The following is a 26,230-nucleotide window of genomic DNA, read 5'->3' on the forward strand; positions in this document are numbered from 1 at the left end:
TCGGAGGTGTGTTGTGTCATTGTCCTGTTGAAAACCAAATGATAGTCCCACTAAGTGCAAACCAGATGGGATGGCATATCGCTGCAGAATGCTGTGGTAGACAGGCTGTGCCTTGAATTCTAAATAAATCACACAGTGTCACCAGCAAAGCCCCCCCCCCCCAACACCATCACACCTCCTCCTCCTCCTCCATGCTTCACGGCGGGAACCACACATGTGGAGATGAGCCGTTCACCTATTATGCGTCTCACAAAGACACGAACGGTTGAATCCAAAAACATGTAGACTGTAGCATGATTCATTGACGAAGGATTAAGTGAAGTCTTGCAGGTGTTGTTAGACAAGTCCACCAAGGCTAACTCTCCTCTCTTCCTCCCCCAGCCCTACAGGTGTTGTTGGATCAGTCCACCAAGGCTAACTCTCCTCTCTTCCTCCCCCAGCCCTACAGGTGTTGTTGGATCAGTCCACCAAGGCTAACTCTCCTCTCTTCCTCCCCCAGCCCTACAGGTGTTGTTGGATCAGTTCCACCAAGGCTAACTCTCCTCTCTTCCTCCCCCAGCCCTACAGGTGTTGTTTAGATCAGTTCCACCAAGGCTAACTCTCCTCTCTTCCTCCCCAGCCCTACAGGTGTTGTTGGACCAGTCCACCAAGGCTAACTCTCCTCTCTTCCTCCCCCAGCCCTACAGGTGTTGTTAGATCAGTTCCACCAAGGCTAACTCTCCTCTCTTCCTCCCCCAGCCCTACAGGTGTTGTTAGACCAGTCCACCAAGGCTAACTCTCCTCTCTTCCTCCCCCAGCCCTACAGGTGTTGTTAGACCAGTCCACCAAGGCTAACACTCCTCTCTTCCTCCCCCAGCCCTACAGGTGTTGTTGGACCAGTCCACCAAGGCTAACTCTCCTCTCTTCCTCCCCCAGCCCTACAGGTGTTGTTGGATCAGTCCACCAAGGCTAACTCTCCTCTCTTCCTCCCCCAGCCCTACAGGTGTTGTTGGATCAGTCCACCAAGGCTAAATCTCTCTCTCTTCCTCCCCCAGCCCTACAGGTGTTGTTGGATCAGTCCACCAAGGCTAACTCTCCTCTCTTCCTCCCCCAGCCCTACAGGTGTTGTTGGACCAGTCCACCAAGGCTAACTCTCCTCTCTTCCACCCCCAGCCCTTCAGGTGTTGTTGGATCAGTCCACCAAGGCTAACTCTCCTCCTCCCCCAGCCCTACAGGTGTTGTTAGATCAGTTCCACCAGAACTGGGTCTCTTCCTCCCCAGCCCTACAGGTGTTGTTTTGATCAGTCCACCAAGGCTTAAACATCCTTCCTCCCCCAGAACACTGGTGTTGTTAGATCAGTTCCACCAAGGCTATATCTCCTCTTTCCTCCCCCAGCCCTACAGGTGTTGTTGGATCAGTTCCACCAAGGCTAACTCTCCTATTTTCTCTTCCTCCCCCAGCCCTACAGGTGTTGTTTAGACCAGTCCACCAAGGCTAACTTCCTCCTTCCTTACCCAGCCCTACAGGTGTAACCAGTCCACCAAGGCTAACTCTCCCTCTTCCTCCCCCAGCCCTATAGGTGATGCGTGGATCAGTCCACCAAGGCTAACTCTCCTCTCTATAGCTCCCCAAACCCACCAGGTGTTGAGTTCCACCTTTAACTCTTCTCCTTCTCCCCCAGCCCTGGTGTTCTCTGGATCAGTCCACCAAGGCTAACTCTTTATCTTATCTTGCCCTACAGGTGTTGTTAGAATCAGTTCCACCAAGGCTAACTCTCCTCTCTTCCTCCCCCAGCCCTGAGGTGTTGTTAGATCAGTCCACCAAGGCTAACTCTCCTCTCTTCCTCCCCCAGCCCTACAGGTGTTGTTAGATCAGTTCCACCCTGGGTTCTGAAGGCTATATCTCCTTTTCCTCCCCCAGCCCTACAGGTGTTGTTGGATCAGTTCCACCAAGGCTAACTCTCCTCCTTCCTCCCCCAGCCCTACAGGTGTTGATTTAGACCAGTCCACCTGGATCACTCTGCTCTCTTCATCCCCCAGCCCTAAGGTGTTCGATTTGAGACCAGTCCACCAAGGCTAACTTCTTCTTCCTCCCCCAGCCCTACAGGTGTTGTTGGATAGTCCACCAAGGCTCTCTCTTGTTCCTCCCCCATTGTCATACAGGTGTTGTTGGATCAGTCCACCAAGGGCCTCTCCCAAAATCTTGGATCCCCAGCCCATCAGGTGTCATTGTGTCCACCAAGGTAAATTTCCCTTCACTCCCCCAGCCCAAGGTGTTGTTGGATCAGTCCACCAAGGCTAACTCTCCTCTCTTCCTCCCCCAGCCCTACAGGTGTTGTTTAGACCAGTCCACCAAGGCTAACTTCCTCTCTTCCTCCCCCAGCCCTACAGGTGTTGTTTAGACCAGTCCACCAAGGCTAACTCTCCTCTCTTCCACCCCCAGCCCTTCAGGTGTTGTTAGACCAGTCCACCAAGAATCTCCTTCTTCCTCCCCAAATCAAAACAAATGTTGTTGGTCAGTCCACCAAGGCTCACAGATGTTATTCCTCCCCAGCCCTACAGGTGTTATTGGTCAGTCCACCAAGATCTTATCTTCCTCCCCCAGCCCTACAGGTGTTGTTGGTCAGTCCACGGTCAGCAAACTCTCCTCTCTTCCTCCCCCAGCCCAGCAGGTGTTATTGGTCAGTTCCACCAATGCTAACTCTCCTCTCTTCCTCCCCCAGCCCTAGAGGTATTGTTGGTCAGTCCACCAAGGTTACTCTCAGCAGATGTTCTTCCTCCCCCAGCCCTAGCAGGTGTTATTGGTCAGTCCACCAGATGTTAACTCTCCTCTTTGTCCTCCCCCAGCCCTACAGGTGTTGTTGGATCAGTCCACCAAGGCTAAATCTCCTCTCTTCCTCCCCCAGCCCACAGGTGTTGTTGGATCAGTCCACCAAGGCTAACTCTCCTCTTGTCCTCCCCCAGCCCTACAGGTGTTGTTGGATCAGTCCACCAAGGCTAAATGTTGTCTTCCTCCCCCAGCCCGGCAGGTGTTGTTGGTCACCACCAAGGCTAACTCTTGTCTTCCTCCCCCAGCCCTACAGGTGTTGTTGGTCAGTCCACCAAGGCTAACTCTTGTCTTCCTCCCCCAGCCCTACAGGTGTTGTTAGACCAGTCACCATGGCTAAATCAGATGTTGTCCTCCCAGCCCGGCAGGTGTTGTTGGTCACCACCAAGGCTAATGTTGTAGGTCCCCCATGGTCTACAGGTGTTGTAGGTCACATGGTCAAGGCTAAATGTTGTCTTCCTCCCCCATGGTCGGCAGGTGTTGTAGGATCACATGGTCTAGATGTCCTGTTCCTCCCCCATGCCCTACAGGTGTTGTAGGTCACATGGCTAACTCTCCTCTGTTGTAGGTCACATGGTGTTGTTGTCAGGTCACATGGTAACTCAGATGTTGTAGGTCCCCCATGGTCTACAGGTGTTGTAGGTCAGTTCCACCAAGGCTAATGTTGTCTTCACATGGCCCTACAGGTGTTGTTAGGTCACATGGCTAATGTTGTAGGTCACATGGTCGGCAGGTGTTGTTAGATCAGTTCCACCAAGGCTAGATGTTGTCTTCCTCCCCCAGCCCTCAGGTGTTGTTGGATCAGTTCACATGGCTAATGTTGTCTTCCTCCCCCAGCCCTACAGGTGTTGTAGGTCCACATGGTCTAATGTTGTAGGTCCCCCAGCCCTACAGGTGATGTTGTAGGTCCACATGGTCGGCAGATGTTGTAGGTCACAGCCCGGCAGGTGTTGTTGGTCACCATGGTCAAGGCTAGATGTTGTAGGTCCCCATGGTCTACAGGTGTTGTTGGTCAGTTCCACCAAGGCAGATCTTCTTGTCCTCCCCAGCCCTACAGGTGTTGTTGTAGGTCACCAAGGCTAACTCTCCTGTTGTCCCCCAGGTCACAGGTGTTGTTAGATGTTGTACCAAGGTCACATGGTCTCCTGTTGTCCTCCCCCAGCCCTACAGGTGTTGTTGATCAGTCCACAAGGCTAACTCTCCTCTGTTCCTCCCCCAGCCCACAGGTGTTGTTAGATGTTGTTCACATGGTCGGGCTAGATCTTGTAGGTCACCCATGCCCGGCAGATGTTGTTGGTCACATGGCTAACTGTTGTAGGTCCTCCCCCATGGTCTACAGGTGTTGTTTAGGTCACATGGTAACTCTCCTGTTTCCTCACCATGGTCGGCAGATGTTGTAGGTCACATGGCTAACTCTGTTGTAGGTCCCCCATGGTCGGCAGGTGTTGTTGGTCACATGGTCGGCAGATGTTGTAGGTCACATGGTCAGGCAGATGTTGTCAGTCCACCATGGTCGGCAGATGTTGTTCCTCCCCCAGCCCGGCAGATGTTGTTGGTCACATGGTCGGGCAGATGTTGTCTTCCTCCCCCAGCCCTACAGGTGTTGTTGGTCACATGTCCACCAAGGCAATGTTGTCTTCCTCCCAGCCCGGCAGATGTTGTTGGTCACATGTCCACCAAGGCAGATGTTGTCTTCCTCACCCATGGTCGGTGATGTTGTAGGTCAGTCCACCGGCAGATGTTGTAGGTCACCCCCATGGTCTTCAGATGTTGTTGGTCACATGGTCGGCAGATGTTGTTGGTCACATGGTCCTACAGATGTTGTTGGTCACATGGTCGGGCTAGATGTTGTAGGTCACATGGTCGGCAGATGTTGTTAGGTCACATGGTCGGCAGATGTTGTCCCCCAGGTCACAGGTGGCAGATGTTGGATCAGTCCACCATGGTCGGCTCTCCTGTTGTCCTCCCCAGCCCTACAGGTGTTGTTAGGTCAGTTCATGGTCGGCAGATGTTGTAGGTCCCCCAGCCCTACAGGCAGATGTTGTCAGGTCACATGGTCAAGGCAGATGTTGTAGGTCACATGGTCGGCAGATGTTGTAGGTCACATGGCTAGATGTTGTAGGTCACATGCCGGCTAGGTGTTGTAGGTCACCATGGTCGGCAATGTTGTAGGTCCTCCCCAGCCCTACAGGTGTTGTAGGTCACATGGTCGGCAGATGTTGTAGGTCACCCATGGTCGGCAGATGTTGTAGGTCACCATGGTCGGCTAGATGTTGTAGGTCACATGGTCTACAGGTGTTGTTGGTCACCATGGTCAAGGCGCAGATGTTGTTCCTCACATGCCCTACAGATGTTGTAGGTCACATGGTCGGCAGATGTTGTAGGTCACAGCCCTACAGATGTTGTAGGTCACCATGGTAACAGATGTTGTAGGTCCCATGGTCGGCAGATGTTTAGTCAGGTCACATGGCTAGATGTTGTAGGTCACATGGTCCTGCAGATGTTGTAGGTCACATGGTCGGGCAGATGTTGTAGGTCACATGAGTCGGCAGATGTTGTAGGTCACATGGTCGGCAGATGTTGTAGGTCACATGGTCGCTGATGTTTGAACGATATTGGTCAAACATGGTCGGCAGATGTTGTAACATCACATGGTTTCCACACAGCAGAGTGTTTAGGTCACATTTTACCTTTATGTTATAGGCACATGGTCAGGCAAATGTTGTAGGTCACATGGTCGGCAGATGTTGTAGGTCAGGTCGGCAGATGATTTGTAGGTCACATGGTTTGGCAGATGTTGTAGGTCACATGGTCGGCAGATGTTGTAGGTCACATGGTCGGCAGATGTTGTAGGTCACATGGTCGGCAGATGTTGTAGGTCACATGGTCGGCAGATGTTGTAGGTCACATGAGTTAACCTTTATGTTGTCCACCATTCACATGGTCGGCAGATGTTGTAGGTCACATGGTCGGCAGATGTTGTCAGGTCACATGGAGAATCGGTCAGATGTTGTAGGTCACATGGTTCTGCAGATGTTGTAGGTCACATGGTCGGCAGATTGTTGGAGTTGGTCACATGGTCGGTTAACTGATGTTGTAGGTCACATGGTCGGCAGATGTTGTATTCAGGTCGAGCATTAATGTTGTAGGTCACATGGTCGGCAGATGTTGGGTCACATGGTCACAGGTGCTCCATGTTGTAGGTCACATGGTCGGCAGATGTTGTAGGTCACATGGTTCTTCAGATGTTGTAGGTCACATTTATTTTATAGATGTTGTAGGTCACATGGGGCAGATGTTGTAGGTCACATGGTCGCCTCCCCAAATGTTGTAGGTCACATGGTCGGCAGAATGTTTGTAGGGTCAAGATGGTCCCTTCAGATGTTGTAGGTCACATGGTCGGCAGATGTTGTAGGTCACATCCTCCACAAACTTTGTTGTAGGTCACATGGTCTTCCAAATGTTGTCTGGTCACATGGTCAGATGTTGTCGGTCACATGGTCGGCAGATGTTGTAGGTCACATGGTCAAATGTTGTAGGTCACATGGTCAGCAGATGTTGTAGGTCACATGGTCGGCAGATGTTATTGGTCAGCAGATGTTATTGGTCAGCAGATGTTGTTGGTCACATGGTCGGCAAATGTTGTTGGTCACATGGTCAGCAGATGTTGTAGGTCACATGGTCGGCAGATGTTGTAGGTCACATGGTCGGCAGATGTTGTAGGTCACATGGTCGGCAGATGTTGTAGGTCACATGGTCGGCAGATGTTGTAGGTCACATGGTCAGCAGATGTTGTAGGTCACATGGTCAGCAGATGTTGTAGGTCACATGGTCGGCAGATGTTGTAGGTCACATGGTCGGCAGATGTTGTAGGTCACATGGTCGGCAGATGTTGTAGGTCAAATGGTCGGCAGATGTTGTAGGTCACATGGTTAGCAGATGTTGTGCGAGGTCACATGTTGTTGTGCTTGCAGATGTTGTAGGTCACATGGTCGGCAGATGTTGTAGGTCACATGGTCGGCAGATGTTGTAGGTCACATGGTCGGCAGATGTTGTAGGTCACATGGTCGGCAGATGTTGTAGGTCACATGGTCGGCAGATGTTGTAGGTCACATGGTCGGCAGATGTTGTAGGTCACATGGTCGGCAGATGTTGTAGGTCACATGGTCGGCAGATGTTGTAGGTCACATGGTCGGCAGATGTTGTAGGTCACATGGTCGGCAGATGTTGTAGGTCACATGGTCGGCAGATGTTGTAGGTCACATGGTCGGCAGATGTTGTAGGTCACATGGTCGGCAGATGTTGTAGGTCACATGGTCGGCAGATGTTGTAGGTCACATGGTCGGCAGATGTTGTAGGTCACATGGTCGGCAGATGTTGTAGGTCACATGGTCGGCAGATGTTGTAGGTCACATGGTCGGCAGATGTTGTAGGTCACATGGTCGGCAGATGTTGTAGGTCACATGGTCGGCAGATGTTGTAGGTCACATGGTCGGCAGATGTTGTAGGTCACATGGTCGGCAGATGTTGTAGGTCACATGGTCGGCAGATGTTGTAGGTCACATGGTCGGCAGATGTTGTAGGTCACATGGTCGGCAGATGTTGTTGGTCACATGGTCGGCAGATGTTGTTGGTCACATGGTCGGCAGATGTTGTAGGTCACATGGTCGGCAGATGTTGTAGGTCACATGGTCGGCAGATGTTGTAGGTCACATGGTCGGCAGATGTTGTAGGTCACATGGTCGGCAGATGTTGTAGGTCACATGGTCGGCAGATGTTGTTGGTCACATGGTCGGCAGATGTTGTTGGTCACATGGTCGGCAGATGTTGTTGGTCACATGGTCGGCAGATGTTGTAGGTCACATGGTTAGCAGATGTTAATGTGTAGTGAAATGCTTGTGCTTCTAGTTCAGACCGTGCAGTAATATCTAACCTGTAATCTAACAATTCCCCAACAACTACCTAATACACACAAATCTAAAGAGATGGAATAAGAATATGTACATATAAAGATATGGATGAGCGATGGCCGAACGGCAGGCAAGATGTAATAGATGATATAAAATACAGTATATACATATGAGATGAGTAATGTATGGTATGTAAACATTAAATGAAGTGGCATTATTTAAAGTGGCTAGTGATACATTTTTACATCCAATTTTTCCATTATTAAAGTGGCTGGAGTTGAGTCAGTGTGTTGGCAGTAGCCACTCAATGTTAGTGGTGGCTGTTTAACAGTCTGATGGCCTTGAGATATAAGCTGTTTTTCAGTCTCTCGGTCCCAGCTTTGATGCACCTGTACTGACCTCGCCTTCTGGATGATAGCGGGGTGAACAGGCAGTGGCTCGGGTGGTTGTTGTCCTTGATGATCTTTATGGCCTTCCTGTGACATCGGGTGGTGTAGGTGTCCTGGAGGGCAGGTAGTTTGCCCCCGGTGATGCGTTGTGCAGACCTCACTACCCTCTGGAGAGCCTTACGGTTGTGGGCGGAGCAGTTGCCGTACCAGGCGGTGATACGACATGCTGCGTCTGTAGAAGTTTGTGAGTGTTTTTGGTGACAAGATAAATTTCTTTTGAGTCAAATGGCGGTGTGCTTTACACCACTCCAGCCCAATGCTTGGCATTGCACATGGTGATCTTAGGCTTGTGTGAGGCTGCTCAGCCGTGGAAACCCATTTCATGGAGCTTCCGACAAACAGTCATTGTTTCCCGACGTTGCTTCCAGGGGCAGTTTGGAACTCGGTAGTGAGGGTTGCAATCGAGGACACGTGCTTCAGCACTCGGCGGTCCCGTTCTGTGAGCTGGTGTGGCCTACCACTTCGCGACTGAGCCGCGTCACAATAACAACACTTACAGTTGACCCGGGGGCAGCTCTAGCCGGGCAGACATTTTAAGAACTGACTTGTTGGAAAGGTGGCATCCTATGACGCTGCCACGTTGTAAGTCACTGAGCTCTTCAGTAAGGGCCATTCTACTGCCAGTGTTTGTCTATGGAGATTGCATGGATGTGTTTGATTCTCCAATGTCAATGCATACGTCATATACATATGGTTTCTGTCCTTCAGATCTTCACTGAGGACCTGACGGAGGTAGAGACCCTGCCCAGAGACAAGGTCCTGAACTTCCTGAAGGAGGGCTTTAAGGAGCTGACTATCCCCTACCTGGAGCACATCGTACACGTCTGGGAGGAGACGGAGCCAGAGTTCCATAACGTCCTCATTCAGCTGTACCTGGAGAGGGTCCAGGGGCTCATGAAGCAGTACCTCAACTCCCTGCCTGAGGGTAAGACCTGCTACTACTACTATAACTACCTGGAGAGGGTCCAGGGGCTCATGAAGCAGTACCTCAACTCCCTGCCTGAGGGTAAGACCTGCTACTACTACTAATATACTACTAATACTACTACTATAACTACCTGGAGAGGGTCCAGGGGCTCATGAAGCAGTACCTCAACTCCCTGCCTGAGGGTAAGACCTGCTACTACTACTAATACTACTAATACTACTACTATAACTACCTGGAGAGGGTCCAGGGGCTCATGAAGCAGTACCTCAACTCCCTGCCTGAGGGTAAGACCTGCTACTACTACTAATACTACTACTACTACTAATACTACTAATACTAATACTACTACTATAACTACCTGGAGATGGTCCAGGGGCTCATGAAGCAGTACCTCAACTCCCCGCCTGAGGGTAAGACCTGATACTACTACATTTTTTTGGGGGAAGGAATATCTAGTATCATTGATCTATAACAGAAAAAAAGTAGTCCCAGCACACTGCCCTGAGGTACTCCACAGCCCCCAGCACACTGCGCGGAGGTACTCCACAGCCCCCAGCACACTGCCCTGAGGTACTCCCCAGCACACTGCCCTGAGGTACTCCACAGCTGGGATCTGTCTGTTCTGTCTTCCTTGTCCTGTAGGGGTTCCTGCAGTGGCTGCTGGGAAGGAGGAGGGGGACCTGGGAGAGTTTAGGAACAAGCTTCTATGTTTCCTGGAGGTCTCTACCAGCTACGAGCCTGGATGTCTTATCAGTGACTTCCCCTTTGACGGTAAGAATGGGATAGTTAGGTGGGGAAATATTCGATGAAGTTACATATTGCAATATTATTTTGGACGATATATTCATATGTTGACTCAAGTATCGATTTGTACTTGCTAGGTAGCATTAGCTTGCGCTAGTTGTCTGTACATGCACCGAAACGGCAGTATTGTTCATCCTATAGCTTATTCTTCATCTTCTTTTGAAAAAGTGAGCCAATATGTTTTCAGCACTTATTTCCATGACTCTTGTCGCTCTGCAGGAGACATACACTGAGTGTACAAACCATTATGAACACCTTCCTAATATTGAGTTGCACCCCCTAATGCCTGCAGAACAGCCTCTATTCGTTGGGACATGGACTCTACGAGATTGTTGGCCCAAGTAGAATCCAATGCTCCCCACAGTTACCAAGTTGGCTGGATGTCCTTTGGGTGGTGAACAAGTCTTGAGGCACACGGGGGACTATTGAGTGTGGAAAAACCCAGCAGCATTGCAGTTCTTGACACACTCAAACCGGTGCACCTACACCATACCCCGTTCAAAGGCACTTAAATATTTTGTCTTTGCCCATTCACCATCTGAATAGCACACACACTGACCTGATGGCTCCTTGCTGTCCCCAGTCCACCTGGTTGTGCTGCTGCTCCAGTTTCAGCTGTTCTGCCTGCAGCTATGAAACCCTGACCTGTTCACCGGACGTGCTACCTGTCCCAGACCTGCTGTTTTCAACTCTCTCTCTACCGCACCTGCTGTCTCTAACTCTGAATAATCGGCTATGAAAAGCCAACTGAAATATACTCCTGAGGTGGTGACTTGCTGCACCCTCGACAACTACTGTGATTATTATTATTTGACCCTGCTGGTCATCTATGAACATTTGAACATCTTGGCCATGTTTTGTTATAATCTCCACCCGGCACAGCCAGAAGAGGACTGGCCAGCCCTCATAGCCTGGTTCCTCTCCAGGTTTATAATCTCCACCCGGCACAGCCAGAAGAGGACTGGCCACCCCTCATAGCCTGGTTCCTCTCTACCCGGCACAGCCAGAAGAGGACTGGCCACCCCACATAGCCTGGTTCCTCTCTAGGTTTCTTCCTAGGTTTTAGCCTTTCTAGGGAGTTTTCCTAGCCACCGTGCTTCTACACCTGCATTGCTTTCTGTTTGGGGTTTTAGGCTGGGTTTCTGTACAGCACTTTGAGATATCAGCTGATGTAAGATATTTTGAATTTGATTGATACACAATCCATGTCTCAAGGCTTACAAATCCTTCTTTAACCTGTCTCCTCCCCTTCATCTACATGTCTCCTCCCCTTCATCTACATGTCTCCTCCCCTTCATCTACACTGATTGAAGTGGATGTGACATCAATAAGGAATCGTATCTTTCACCTGGATTCACCTGGTCAGTCTGTCATGGAAAGAGCAGCTGTTCCTAATGTTTTGTGCACTGTGAACAATATGTTTGAAACATCAAATCACAAAGTCGCAGTATCGAATCACATCACAATACATAGAGAATCATGAGAATCACAATACATAGAGAATCACAGTACATAGAGAATCAGTATGGTGATACTGGCCATCCATTCCCAGCCCTAGTGGTCATGGTAGAGACGGTTGGTCTTGTCCTCTCTTAGTGATCGCATGCGGTCCTTTGAACGCAATGATTGTAAGTCGCTCTTGAGTGTTTGCTAAATAACTCATAATGTAAAATGTATGCCATCTATGTCTATGCTGGTCCCAGATCTGTGTGTGCTGACCTGTCAACTCCTATGGTCGTTACCTAGCCTGGTCCCAGATCTGTGTGTGCTGACCTGTCAACTCCTTTGGTCATTACCTAGCCTGATCCCAGATCTGTTTGTGTTGTCCTGTCAACTCCTATGGTCATTACCTAGCCTGATCCCAGATCTGTGTGTGCTGACCTGTCAACTCCTATGATCATTACCTAGCCTGATCCCAGATCTGTTTTGTGTTGTCCTGTCAACTCCTATGGTCATTACCTAGCCTGATCCCAGATCTGTTTGTGTTGTCTTGTCAACTCCTATGATCGTTACCTAGCCTGGTCCCAGATCTGTTTGTGTTGTCTTGTCAACTCCTATGGTCATTACCTAGCCTGATCCCAGATCATACTATTATATTATAATGAAGTCTATGATTTGATAGAGCAGTCTGACTGAGCGGTGGTAGGCAGCAGTAGGCTCGTAAGCATTCATTCAAACTTTACAGCGTTTGCCAGCAGCTCTTAGCAATGCTTGAAGCATTTACATTACATTTACATTTAAGTCATTTAGCAGACGCTCTTATCCAGAGCACTTACAAATTGGTGCATACACCTTATGACAACCAGTGGAACAGCCACTGCATCTAAATCTTGTTGGGGGGGAGAATGAGAAGGATTACTTACCCTTACTTACCCTATCCTAGGTATTCCTTGAAGAGGTGGGGTTTCAGGTCTCTTGGTGATTGACTCCGCTGTCTGGCGTCGTGAGGAGTTTGTTCCACCATTGGGGGCCAGAGCCAGTTTTGACTGGGCTGAGCGGTGTACTTCCTCAGTGGTAGGGAGGCGAGCAGGCCAGAGGTGGATGAATGCCCTTGTTTGGGTGTAGGGCCTGATCAGAGCCTGGAGGTACTGAGGTGCCGTTCCCCTCACAGCTCCGTTGAGCACCATGGTCTTGTAATGCGAACTCAACTGGAAGCCATGGAGAGAGCGGAGGAGCGGGGTGATGTGAAAGAACTTGGGAAGGTTGAACACCAGACGGGCTGCGCGTTCTGGATGAGTTGTAGGGGTTTAATGGCACAGGCAGGGAGCCCAGCCAACAGCGAGTTGCAGTAATCAAGACGGGAGATGACAAGTGCCTGGATTAGGACCTGTTCCTGTGTGAGGCAGGGTCGTACTCTGCGGATGTTGTAGAGCATGAACCTACAGGAACGGGACACCGCCTGAGAACGTCAGGGTGTTGTCCAGGATCACGCCAAGGTTCTTAGCGCTCTGGGAGGAGGACACAATGGAGTTGTCAACCGTGATGAGATCTGTCCTTCCCGGGAGGAAGAGGAGCTCCGTCTTGCTGAGTTCAGCTTGAGGTGGTGATCCGTCATCCACACTGATATGTCTGCCAGACATGCAGAGATGCGACCCACCTGGTCATCAGAAGGGGGAAAGGAGAAGATTAATTGTGTGTCCTGCATAGCAATGATAGGAGAGACCATGTGAGGTTGACAGAGCCAAGTGACTTGGTGTATAGCGAGAATAAGAGGGGCCTAGAACAGAGCCCTCACCAGTGGTGATGGTGAGGAGACAGATTACCTGGTAGCCCTGTCAGGTCCCAGTGGGCCGCGCCGGAGATGCCCAACTGGAGAGGGTGGAGAGGAGGATCTGATGGTTCACAGTATCGAAGGCAGCCGATAGGTCTAGAAGGATGAGAGCAGAGGAGAGAGAGTTAGCTTTAGCAGTGCGGAGCGCCTCCGTGATGGAGAAGAGCAGTCTCAGTTGAATGACTAGTCTTGAAACCTGACTCAAGAAGGTCATTCTGAGAGAGATAGCGGTCTGTTTTGGAGAGAAAGAGAGAAGGGATGGTCTGTAGTTGTTGACATCGGAGGGATCTGTAGGTTTTTTCAGAAGGGGTGCAACTCTCGCTCTCTTGACCGTAGCCGGTCAGGGATGAGTTGATGAGCGAGGTGAGGTAAGGGAGAAGGTCTCCGGAAATGGTCTGGAGAAGAGAGGAGGGGGATAGGGTCAGCGGGCAGGTTGTTGGGCGGCCGGCCGTCACACCATCTGGAGAGAGGGGGAGAAAGAGGTCAGAGCATAGGGTAGGGCAGTGTGAGCAGAACCAGCGGTGTCGTTTGACTTAGCAAACGAGGATGGATGTCATGACCTTCTTTTCAAAATGGTTGACGAAGTCATCTGCAGAGAGGGAGGAGGGAGGGGGGGGATTCAGGAGGGAGGAGAAGGTGGCAAAGAGCTTCCTAGGGTTAGGGCAGATGCTTGGAATTTAGAATGGTAGAAAGTGGCTTTAGCAGCAGAGACAGAGGAGGAAAATGTAGAGAGGAGGGAGTGAAAGGATGCCAGGTCCCAGATCTCCATTTTTCGGCTGCCCGGAGCCCTGTTCTGTGAGCTCCAATGAGTCGTCGAGCCACGGAGCGGGAGGGAGGACCGAGCCGGCCTGGAGGATAGGGGACATAGTCAAAGGTGCAGTAAGGGAGGAGGGAGGGTTGAGGAGGCAGAATCAGGAGATAGGTTGGAGAAAGTTTGAGCAGAGGAAGAGAAGATAGGATGGAAGAGGAGAGAGTAGCGGGGAGAGAGAGCGAAGATTGGGACGGCGCGATACCATCCGAGTAGGGGCAGTGTGGGAAGTGTTGGATGAGAGCAGAAAAGGATACAAGGTAGTGGTCGGAGACTTGGAGGGAGTTGCAATGAGGTTATGGAAGAACAGCATCTAGTAAAGATGAGGTCAGTCTGCCTTGTGAGTAGGGGGAGGGTGATTTCAAAGAGGAGAGGAGTAAAGAGGCAGAGAGGAATGAGTCAAAGGTGACTTAAAGTCGCCCAGAACTGTGAGAGGTGAGCCGTCCTCAGGAAAGGAGCTTATCAAGGCATCAAGCTCATTGATGAACTCTCCGAGGAACCTGGAGGGCGATAAATGATAAGGATGTTAAGCTTGAAAGGGCTGGTAACTGTGACAGCATGGAATTCAAAGGAGGCAATAGACAGATGGGTAAGGGGAGAAAGAGAAAGACCACTTGGGAGAGATGAGGATCCCGGTGCCACCACCCCGCTGACCAGAAGCTCTCGGGGTGTGCGAGAACACGTGGGCGGACGAGGAGAGAGCAGTAGGAGTAGCAGTGTTATCTGTGGTGATCCATGTTTCCGTCAGTGCCAAGAAGTCAAGGGACTGGAGGAGGCATAGGCTGAGATGAACTCTGCCTTGTTGGCCGCAGATTGGCAGTTCCAGAGGCTACCAGAGACCTGGAACTCCACGTGGGTCGTACGCGCTGGGACCACCAGGTTAGGGTGGCGCTGAAGCACAGCGCTGTTTATGACTTCAAGCCTATCAACTCCCGAGATGAGGCTGGTGTAACCGATGTGAAATGGCTAGCTAGTTAGCGGGGTGCGCGCTAACAGCGTTTCAAACGTCACTCGCTCTGAGACTTGGAATATTTATTCCCCTTGCTCTGCATGGGTAACGGTGCTTTGAGGGTGGCTGTTGTCGATGTGTTCCTGGTTCAAGCCCAGGTAGGAGTGAGGAGAGGGACGGAAGCTATACTGTTACACTGGCAATACTTAAGTGCCTATAAGAACATCCAATAGTCAAAGGTTAATGAAATACAAAAGGTATAGAGAGAAATAGTCCTATAAATACTATATTAACTACAACCTAAAACTTCTTACCTGGGAATATTGAAGACTCATGTTAAAAGGAACCACCAGCTTTCATATGTTCTCATGTTCTGAGCAAGGAACTGAAACGTTAGCTTTCTTACATGGCACATAGTGCACTTTTACTTTGTTCTCCAACACTTTGTTTTTGCATTATATTTAAACCATATAGAACATGTTTCATTATTTACTTGAGGCTAAATAGATTTTATTTATGTATTAGTTCAAATAAAAATGTTAATTCAGTATTGTTGTAATTGTCATTATATATAACTCACCGACTCATCGGTGTCTGCTTTTTTTGGTCCTCCAATAATCGGTATCGACGTTGAAAAATCATTATCAGTCGACCTCTAGATCTAATATCCCATAAACCTTTGCTTAAATGAGGAAGAATTCTAAGCAATGGCACCAGCTATGCTAGTTGGCAACGACGCTGGTCCCATGACGCAACCGCACCCTGGGTGTCTTCAATCTAACCGTGCCATTTTGTCTGCGTCAGGTCTTCTGGAGGAGAGGGCCCTGCTGCTGGGTCGGATGGGGAAACACGAACAGGCCCTCTTCATCTACGTACACGTCCTGAAGGATACACACATGGCAGAGGAGTGAGTACTACTGCCTAGACACACACACTGACTCACCTGAAGGATACACACATGGCAGAGGAGTGAGTACTACTGCCTAGACACACACACACTGACTCACCTGAAGGATACACACACACACACATGGCAGAGGAGTGAGTACTACTGCCTAGACACACACACACTGACTCACCTGAAGGACACACACATGGCAGAGGAGTGAGTACTACTGCCTAGACACACACACACTGACTCACCTGAAGGATACACACATGGCAGAGGAGTGAGTACTACTGCCTAGACACACACACTGACTCACACACGGTTGGTTAGCCTTTATTCCCCTCTGAAGTCTACTGAGACGCTTGTGCCAACAGGGAAAGCAGCCTTTATTCCCCCCGACTTGGTGGGGGCTGTGGAAAGGGGAGGAGATTTAACCAGTGTACATTATTGCAAGTTTATGCAGATGGACTTGGAACATGACCGCCAAGCCGCGCTTTTTAACACCTGGTTGCCAGCTGCACCAATGTGTCAGAGGAAACACTGTTAAACTGGCGACTGAGGTCAGCCTGCAGGCACCCGGCCCACCACAAGGAGTCGCTAGAGCGCGATGAGACAAGTAAAGCCCCCTCCCCCCCGGCCAAACCCTATTGGACTCCCGGTCACGAATCCTAGGCTGTAATGATGCCGAGCCTTAAACGGCTGCGCCGCTCGGGAGGCCTGACAATGACACGTTTTAAATCTGTTTCCCCGCACAACTTTCAGGTTAAATAGATTACCTTTTTTGTCTGAGTTCTAGTTGGAGCTGATGCCTCGTTCCCCTTCCGAGCCAAATGTCTGAACTTATCGGTCTGATTTGAAGATGCCACCTCCAGAATTGCTGTTGAGGAATAGGTATACATTTTTTCAGTTCAGTTTAATAATTATTATTGAGGTATAATTATTTCAGTTTCTCCATCGTAAAGACCCCCCCCACCCGAACAAGGACACCCCTGTCAACCCAGACCTTCCATAGAAATGGTTTCTTATCTATATTGAGCTTAGGATTCAGCCAGATTCCAGCTGAAAGATTTAAGTAGGGGTTGACCTTGAACCTAAGAGACAGAGCTGTAATCTCTGCCAAACGTGCTTCTACAAAGTATTGACTTAGGGGTTTGAATACATATGTAAAGTAGATATTTCTGTATTTCATTTTTAAATACATTTTGTAAACATTTCTAAAAAAAAAACATATTTTCACTTTGTCGTTATGGGGTTATTGTGTGTATATTTTTATTTTTATCTATTTAGCTTTTATTTTATCACAACAAAATGTGGAATAAGTCAAAGGGTACGACTACAAGTCTCTAATAGTGTTCAAGCGTGCTAATGGTAAATCTCCCTGCATCTTGTTTATCATTTTGTCATCGTGGTTAGACTTAGGTCTATGTCTCTTTATTGGCTGATTGTAATTACAATGTTCGAGAGCAGACTGTCCAAGCTAACAACAACACCTGGTTAGTCCCTTTTTTTTCTTCTCAGACAATATTGCTTGACTACGTTTTCCTGGAGTTCGTAGGACTGTCAACAGAAGAATGTGCCTTTCCAGGCACCGTACCTCACCTTCCACGGCAGAGGCTAAATACACCGGGACTCTTTCATCTCTGTTCATCTTTCATCATCTCTCTTCTGAGCTTTATTTCCATCCTGATTCTGGGAATCTTCCAATTAGGATTTCTGGAAAAACCTGTCAATTTTGGGGAAAGTTACAGGACATTTTTTGCAACTTTTTACTGAGGAGGGAGTGCATAAAGTCTCCCACTAAAACATCCAACCAGCCATTAACAACAACATGCTGATTCAAAACTCTTGTTGTGAATCGTCACGTGTTCTTCTCTCACTCCAAGATGATTTTGTGTTGCTCTCCCCTCAGGTACTGTCATAGGCATTATGACAGAGAGACGGACAGAAGCCAGGATGTGAGTAACCCCTTATGACTGACGCATACCTACATACCTGCCTCGTTAACCCTCTATCTGTTATCCCAGTGGTACTATGATACAGGTGTACCTGTCTGTTATCCCAGTGGTACTATGATACAGGTCTACCTGTCTGTTATCCCAGTGGTACTATGATACAGGTGTACCTGTCTGTTAACCCAGTGGTATTATGATACAGGTGTACCTGTCTGTTAACCCAGGGTATAATGATACAGGTGTACCTGTCTGTTAACCCAGTGGTATAATGATACAGGTGTACCTGTCTGTTATCCCAGTGGTACTATGATACAGGTGTACCTGTCTGTTAACCCAGTGGTACTATGATACAGGTTTACCTGTCTGTTAACCCAGTGGTATTACGATACAGGTGTACCTGTCTGTTAACCCAGTGGTATTATGATACAGGTGTACCTGTCTGTTAACCCAGTGGTACTATGATACAGGTGTACCTGTCTGTTAACCCAGTGGTACTATGATACAGGTGTACCTGTCTGTTAACCCAGTGGTACTATGATACAGGTGTACCTGTCTGTTAACCCAGTGGTATAATGATACAGGTGTACCTGTCTGTTAACCCAGTGGTACTATGATACAGGTGTACCTGTCTGTTAACCCAGTGGTACTATGATACAGGTGTACCTGTCTGTTAACCCAGTGGTACTATGATACAGGTGTACCTGTCTGTTAACCCAGTGGTATTACGATACAGGTGTACCTGTCTGTTAACCCAGGGGTATAATGATACAGGTGTACCTGTCTGTTAACCCAGTGGTACTATGATACAGGTGTACCTGTCTGTTAACCCAGTGGTATAATGATACAGGTGTACCTGTCTGTTAACCCAGTGGTACTATGATACAGGTGTACCTGTCTGTTAACCCAGTGGTATTATGATACAGGTGTACCTGTCTGTTAACCCAGTGGTACTATGATACAGGTGTACCTGTCTGTTAACCCAGTGGTACTATGATACAGGTGTACCTGTCTGTTAACCCAGGGGTATAATGATACAGGTGTACCTGTCTGTTAACCCAGTGGTATAATGATACAGGTGTACCTGTCTGTTAACCCAGTGGTATTATGATACAGGTGTACCTGTCTGTTAACCCAGTGGTATAATGATACAGGTGTACCTGTCTGTTAACCCAGTGGTACTATGATACAGGTGTACCTGTCTGTTAACCCAGTGGTATTATGATACAGGTGTACCTGTCTGTTAACCCAGTGGTATAATGATACAGGTGTACCTGTCTGTTAACCCAGTGGTACTATGATACAGGTGTACCTGTCTGTTAACCCAGTGGTACTATGATACAGGTGTACCTGTCTGTTAACCCAGTGGTACTATGATACAGGTGTACCTGTCTGTTAACCCAGTGGTACTATGATACAGGTGTACCTGTCTGTTAACCCAGTGGTACTATGATACAGGTGTACCTGTCTGTTAACCCAGTGGTACTATGATACAGGTGTACCTGTCTGTTAACCCAGTGGTACTATGATACAGGTGTACCTGTCTGTTAACCCAGGGGTATAATGATACAGGTGTACCTGTGGTATTATGATACAGGTGTACCTGTCTGTTATCCCAGTGGTACTATGATACAGGTGTACCTGTCTGTTAACCCAGTGGTATTATGATACAGGTGTACTTGTCTGTTAACCCAGTGGTATAATGATACAGGTGTACCTGTCTGTTAAACCAGTGGTACAATGATACAGGTGTACCTGTCTGTTAAACCAGTGGTATAATGATACAGGTGTACCTGTCTGTTAACCCAGTGGTACTATGATACAGGTGTACCTGTCTGTTAAACCAGTGGTACAATGATACAGGTGTACCTGTCTGTTAACCCAGTGGTACTATGATACAGGTGTACCTGTCTGTTAACCCAGTGGTACTATGATACAGGTGTACCTGTCTGTTAACCCAGTGGTACAATGATACAGGTGTACCTGTCTGTTAAACCAGTGGTATAATGATACAGGTGTACCTGTCTGTTAACCCAGTGGTACTATGATACAGGTGTACCTGTCTGTTAAACCAGTGGTACAATGATACAGGTGTACCTGTCTGTTAACCCAGTGGTACTATGATACAGGTGTACCTGTCTGTTAAACCAGTGGTACAATGATACAGGTGTACCTGTCTGTTAACCCAGTGGTATAATGATACAGGTGTACCTGTCTGTTAACCCAGTGGTATAATGATACAGGTGTACCTGTCTGTTAACCCAGGGGTATAATGATACAGGTGTACCTGTGGTATTATGATACAGGTGTACCTGTCTGTTATCCCAGTGGTACTATGATACAGGTGTACCTGTCTGTTAACCCAGTGGTATTATGATACAGGTGTACCTGTCTGTTAACCCAGTGGTATAATGATACAGGTGTACCTGTCTGTTAACCCAGTGGTACTATGATACAGGTGTACCTGTCTGTTAACCCAGTGGTATTATGATACAGGTGTACCTGTCTGTTAACCCAGTGGTACTATGATACAGGTGTACCTGTCTGTTATCCCAGTGGTACTATGATACAGGTGTACCTGTCTGTTAACCCAGTGGTACTATGATACAGGTGTACCTGTCTGTTAACCCAGTGGTACTATGATACAGGTGTACCTGTCTGTTAACCCAGTGGTACTATGATACAGGTGTACCTGTCTGTTAACCCAGTGGTACTATGATACAGGTGTACCTGTCTGTTAACCCAGTGGTACTATGATACAGGTGTACCTGTCTCTACTGCGCATGTACCTGTCCCCTCCTGACGTCCACTGTCTTGGGCCAATCAAAATGGAGCTGTTGGAGCCACAGGCCAATCTAATTGCAGCTCTACATGTCCTGGAGCTGCACCACAGCAAGCTGAATACAACTAAGGTAGGTTGCACCACAGCAAGATGAATACAACTAAGGTAGGTTACACCACAGCAAGATTATTACAACTAAGGTAGGTTACACCACAGCAAGATGATTACAACTAAGGTAGGTTGCACCACAGCAAGATGAATACAACTAAGGTAGGTTGCACCACAGCAAGATGAATACAACTAAGGTAGGTTGCACCACAGCAAGGTGAATACAACTAAGGTAGGTTGCACCACAGCAAGGTGAATACAACTAAGGTAGGTTGCACCACAGCAAGATGAATACAACTAAGGTAGGTTGCACCACAGCAAGATGATTACAACTAAGGTAGGTTACACCACAGCAAGATGATTACAACTAAGGTAGGTTGCACCACAGCAAGATGAATACAACTAAGGTAGGTTGCACAACAGCAAGTTGAATATAACTAAGGTAGGTTACACCACACCACAGCAAGATGAATACAACTAAGGTAGGTTGCACCACACCACAGCAAACTGAATACAACTAAGGTAGGTTACACCACAGCAAGATGAATACAACTAAGGTAGGTTACACCACAGCAAGATGAATACAACTAAGGTAGGTTGCACCACACCACAGCAAGATGAATACAACTAAGGTAGGTTGCACCACACCACAGCAAGATGAATACAACTAAGGTAGGTTGCACCACACCACAGCAAGATGAATACAACTAAGGTAGGTTGCACCACACCACAGCAAGATGAATACAACTAAGGTAGGTTGCACCACACCACAGCAAGATGAATACAACTAAGGTAGGTTGCACCACAGCAAGATGAATACAACTAAGGTAGGTTGACTCAAACGATGTCAATTAGCCTATCAGAAGCTTCTAAAGCCATGACATCCTTTTCTTGAATTTTCCAAGCTGTTTAAAGGCACAGTCAACTTAGTGTATGTAAACGTCTGACCCACTGGAATTGTGACACAGTGAATTATAAGTGAAATAATCTGTCTGTAAACAATTGTTGGAAAAATGACTTGTGTCATGCACAAAGTAGATGTCCTAACCGACTTGCCAAAACCTATTGTTTGTTAACAAGAAATGTGTGGAGTGGTTGAAAAACGAGTTTTAATGACTCCAACCTAAGTGTATGTATATTTCTGACTTCAACTGTATCTATATTATATATATATATATATATTATATCTCTCCACCAGGCCATCGACCTGCTGCCAGCCAACACTCAGATCAGAGAGATCTGTGTGTTCCTGGAGAGTGTCCTGGAGGAAAAGGCCCAGAGGAAACGCTTTGACCAGGTGCTCAAGAGTCTGCTGCAGGCCGAGTTCCTACGGGTGAGAGAGAGAGAGTGAGAGAGAGTGAGAGAGAGTGAGAGAGAGTGAGAGAGAGTGAGTGAGTGAGTGAGTGAGTGGTGGTGGTGAGAGAGTGAGTGAGTGAGTGAGTGAGTGAGTGAGTGAGTGAGTGAGTGTGTGAGAGAGTGGCTCTGTGTGTTGGTGTCGTGTCCTATGTAACTGTCCTGTACCAGAACCTCTTTCAAAACTTCAGAAGGAAGGGAGGAAGCTCTTGAGTTTGAAGGTAGGCCTTGAAATACATCCACAGGTACACCTCTTAAATTGACTCAAATGATGCCAATTAGCCTATCAGAAGCTTCTAAAGCCACGACATCATTTTCAGAGCTTCCTCCCTTCTGATGTTTGAGGAGAAGATTAAAGGAAAGAGCACGCGAGCAACTACCTTTGGAGATTCAAACCTGATGTTTTGTTTGTGGTCTGTCTGACGTGTGTGTTTAGGTCCAGGAGGAACGTATCTTCCATCAGCAGGTGAAGTGTATCATCACAGAGGAAAAGACCTGCAGGGTCTGTAAGAAGAAGATAGGAAACAGGTAAACTTTTTTTATTTTACCCTTATTTTCCCTGGTAAATTGACTGAGAACACATTCTCATGTACAGCAATGACCTGGGGAATAGTTACAGGGGTGAGGAGGGGGGTGAATGAGCCAATTGTAAACTGGGGATGATCAGGTGGCCATGATGGTTTGAGGGCCAGATTGGGACTTTAGCCTGGACATTGGGTTTAACACCCCTTGTGATAAGTGCCATTGGATCTTTAATGACCTCAGACAGTCAGGACACCTGTTTCACGTCCCACCCGAAAGACGGCACCCTACGCAGGGCAGTGTCCCCAATCACTGCCCTGGGGCATTGGGATATTTATTTTAGACCAGAGGAAAGAGTGCCTCCTATAGGCCCTCCAACACCACTTCCAGCAGCATCTGGTCTCTCATCCAGGGACCCGACCAGGACCAACCCTGCTTAGCTTCAGAAGCAAGCCAGCAGTGGTATGCAGGATGGTATGTTGCTGACCAGGACCAACCCTGCTCTTCAATATCCAGCAGTGGTATGCAGGGTGGTATAAGGACCAACCCTATAACTATCAGTCAACAGCAGTGGTATGCATTATGCTGCTGAAAACCTGTTGCTTCAAAATCTGTAGTAGGGTGTCTATGTTGCTGACCAGGAAACCCTGCTTAGCTTCCAAGCCAGCAGTGCCTTCGCCAGGTATCCCAACGGTGTTGTGGTTCATTACTTCTGCTGTAAGGACCAGCAGTGGTAACCCTGCAGCTTCCAGAAGCAAATGGTATGCAGGGTGCTTCAGAAGCAAGCCAGCAGTGGTATGCCTTGCTGACCAGGACACCCTGCTAGCCCCAAGCCAGCAGTGGTATGCAGGGTGGTACTGCTGGCTATTCTAATATCAATGCTTTATAAACACCTATAACTATGTCATACATCCTTTATTATGTGATAGAACCTGTTCCCGCTGTAGTAAAGGCTGTCTATGTACTAAAAGCACCCTGGAAGTGGTTTGAAAGGTATCACAGCAGTGTTGGGTTCATATTCAGGAGGACCGAGGGGTGACTCCATCTCTGGAACTCTGGCTGCTTCACTCTGGAACTCTGGCTGGTTCTCTGGATACTCTGACCGCTGGTTCTCTCTGGAACTGACAGAATGGTTCTCTCTGGAACTCTGGCTGCTTCCTCTGGAACTCTGGCTGGTTTCTCTGGAACACTGGCTGCTTCTCTCATGGAACTCTGGACTCTTCTCTCTGGAACTCTGGCTGCTTCTCTCTGGAACTCTGGCTGCTTCTCTCTGGAACTCTGGCTGCTTCTCTCTGGAACTCTGGCTGCTTCTCTCTGGAACTCTGGCTGCTTCTCTCTGGAACTCTGGCTGCTTCTCTCTGGAACTCTGGCTGCTTCTCTCTGGAACTCTGGCTGCTTCTCTCTGGAACTCTGGCTGCTTCACTCTGGAACTCTGGCTGCTTCACTCTGGAACTCTGGCTGCTTCTCTCTGGAACTCTGGCTGCTTCTCTCTGGAACTCTGGCTGCTTCTCTCTGGAACTCTGGCTGCTTCTCTCTGGAACTCTGGAACTGCTACCAGCTACCTATTCTGCCCCACAACCCCAGCTACCTGCTAAACTACAGTACCTGTAGCTATTCTACCAACTACTCTGCTACAGTGACTACTCTGCCCCCTCCCTCTCTCATCCTCAGACTCTACAGAGACTATATAGACTAACTCTTATTCTCTGATGCCTTGTGACTTTTAAGAATGTCCTTAAAAGCAGCCATTTTCTTTTCAGTTAGCGTGTGTTTCTGAGGGAATGGTTGTTATGTTTTCAGTTAGCGTGTGTTTCTGAGGGAATGGTTTTCAGTTAGCGTGTGTTTCTGAGGGAATGGTTGTTATGTTTTCAGTTAGCGTGTGTTTCTGAGGGAATGGTTTTCAGTTAGCGTGTGTTTCTGAGGGAATGGTTTTCAGTTAGCGTGTGTTTCTGAGGGAATGGTTTTCAGTTAGCGTGTGTTTCTGAGGGAATGGTTTTCAGTTTGCGTGTGTTTCTGAGGGAATGGTTTTCATGTTTTCAGTTAGCGTGTGTTTCTGAGGGAATGGTTTTCAGTTAGCGTGTGTTTCTGAGGGAATGGTTTTCAGTTAGCGTGTGTTTCTGAGGGAATGGTTTTCAGTTAGCGTGTGTTTCTGAGGGAATGGTTTTCAGTTAGCGTGTGTTTCTGAGGGAATGGTTTTCAGTTAGCGTGTGTTTCTGAGGGAATGGTTTTCATGTTTTCAGTTAGCATGTGTGTTTCTGAGGGAATGGGTTAAAAAAACAGACTTCAGATTCAAACTTAACGACTCCATTTGGTCCATTTGCAAAAACACTTTTCAGATCCGCTGCAGCGATATAACCTCTTCTGAAAACTCTTTTTTTTTTTTTTTTTTTTTTTTAGATCATCCTTTATTTGGATGTAGATCCACTGTTTCAAAATGTGTCTTTTTAGTGATTGATACAATATATTCATTCATTTTTGGGAAAAACCTGAAAGAAAAATGATGTCAGCATCTCAGCCCATGTTTCCTTATTCCAGAAGTGATCGGTGAAATGAAATGGTTCTGTCTTTATCATGAGTGTACGTCACATTGGAATGAAAGTTAAGATATGGGGATGAATCCCAAAATGGCACCCTTTTCCATTTTATAGTGCACTACTATATAGCCCTATAGGGTTCTGGTGAAAAGTAGTGCACTATATAGCCCTATAGGGTTCTGGTGAAAAGTAGTGCACTATATAGGGCATAGGGTGCCATTTTGGGATGCATGCATTATATATGTCGCAGTTGTATCCTCGCAACATTGTAAATAAATATGTGCAGCATCAACCAACCGTCCGTCTGTTTATTAAAGATGTAGCTAGCTATATTCAACCAACCGTTCATCTGTTTATTAAAGATGTAGCTAGCTATACTCAACCAACCGTCCATCTGTTTATTGAAGGAGATGTAGCTAGCTACACTCAACCAACCGTCCGTCTGTTTATTGAAGGAGATGTAGCTAGCTATACTCAACCAACCGTCCGTCTGTTTATTAAAGATGTAGCTAGCTATATTCAACCAACCGTTCATCTGTTTATTAAAGATGTAGCTAGCTATACTCAACCAACCGTCCATCTGTTTATTGAAGGAGATGTAGCTAGCTATACTCAACCAACCGTCCATCTGTTTATTGAAGGAGATGTAGCTAGCTATACTCAACCAACCGTCCATCTGTTTATTGAAGGAGATGTAGCTAGCTATATTCAACCAACCGTCCATCTGTTTATTGAAGGAGATGTAGCTAGCTATACTCAACCAACCGTCCATCTGTTTATTGAAGGAGATGTAGCTAGCTATACTCAACCAACCGTCCATCTGTTTATTGAAGGAGATGTAGCTAGCTATACTCAACCAACCGTCCATCTGTTTATTGAAGGAGATGTAGCTAGCTATACTCAACCAACCGTCCATCTGTTTATTGAAGGAGATGTAGCTAGCTATACTCAACCAACCGTCCATCTGTTTATTGAAGGAGATGTAGCTAGCTATACTCAACCAACCGTCCATCTGTTTATTGAAGGAGATGTAGCTAGCTATACTCAACCAACCACCTGTTTTGTTTTTGAGGAGTACATTTGTACGGAATGGGGTGAGTTTACGTTAGCTAGCTACAGTATACTCAGTCTGTTGCACCAGCTCACCATTTAACCTTCAAAACATTGG

At 47.8% G+C, this 26,230-nt stretch overlaps 1 protein-coding gene and 1 long non-coding RNA gene across 3 annotated transcripts in view; both read left to right on the plus strand.

Moving 5' to 3' along the window:
• Positions 1-23,265, plus strand: part of LOC118378317 (vam6/Vps39-like protein) — a 48,610-nt gene extending 25,345 nt beyond the window's left edge. Inside the window, exons 17-24 of the mRNA XM_052495838.1 lie at positions 8,874-9,171; positions 9,736-9,864; positions 15,730-15,832; positions 17,724-17,769; positions 20,526-20,675; positions 21,852-21,986; positions 22,443-22,534; positions 23,199-23,265. Of these exons, the coding sequence (XP_052351798.1) occupies positions 8,874-9,171; positions 9,736-9,864; positions 15,730-15,832; positions 17,724-17,769; positions 20,526-20,675; positions 21,852-21,986; positions 22,443-22,534; positions 23,199-23,265 (1,020 nt within the window). The remainder of the gene's footprint in view (positions 1-8,873; positions 9,172-9,735; positions 9,865-15,729; positions 15,833-17,723; positions 17,770-20,525; positions 20,676-21,851; positions 21,987-22,442; positions 22,535-23,198) is intronic.
• On the plus strand, positions 20,732-21,423 carry LOC118368019 (uncharacterized). 2 transcript variants are annotated; one of them, XR_008091746.1, is made up of 4 exons: positions 20,732-20,850; positions 20,886-21,060; positions 21,136-21,175; positions 21,246-21,423. It is a non-coding gene; the product is annotated as an uncharacterized LOC118368019 (long non-coding RNA). The 2 variants fall into 2 exon arrangements; XR_008091749.1 differs by having other exon boundaries at positions 20,991-21,060; positions 21,096-21,175.
• Positions 23,266-26,230: the final 2,965 nt, after the last annotated feature.

Source organism: Oncorhynchus keta, chromosome 35 (genome assembly GCF_023373465.1).
Source record: "Oncorhynchus keta strain PuntledgeMale-10-30-2019 chromosome 35, Oket_V2, whole genome shotgun sequence".
Classification (NCBI taxonomy): domain Eukaryota; kingdom Metazoa; phylum Chordata; class Actinopteri; order Salmoniformes; family Salmonidae; genus Oncorhynchus; species Oncorhynchus keta.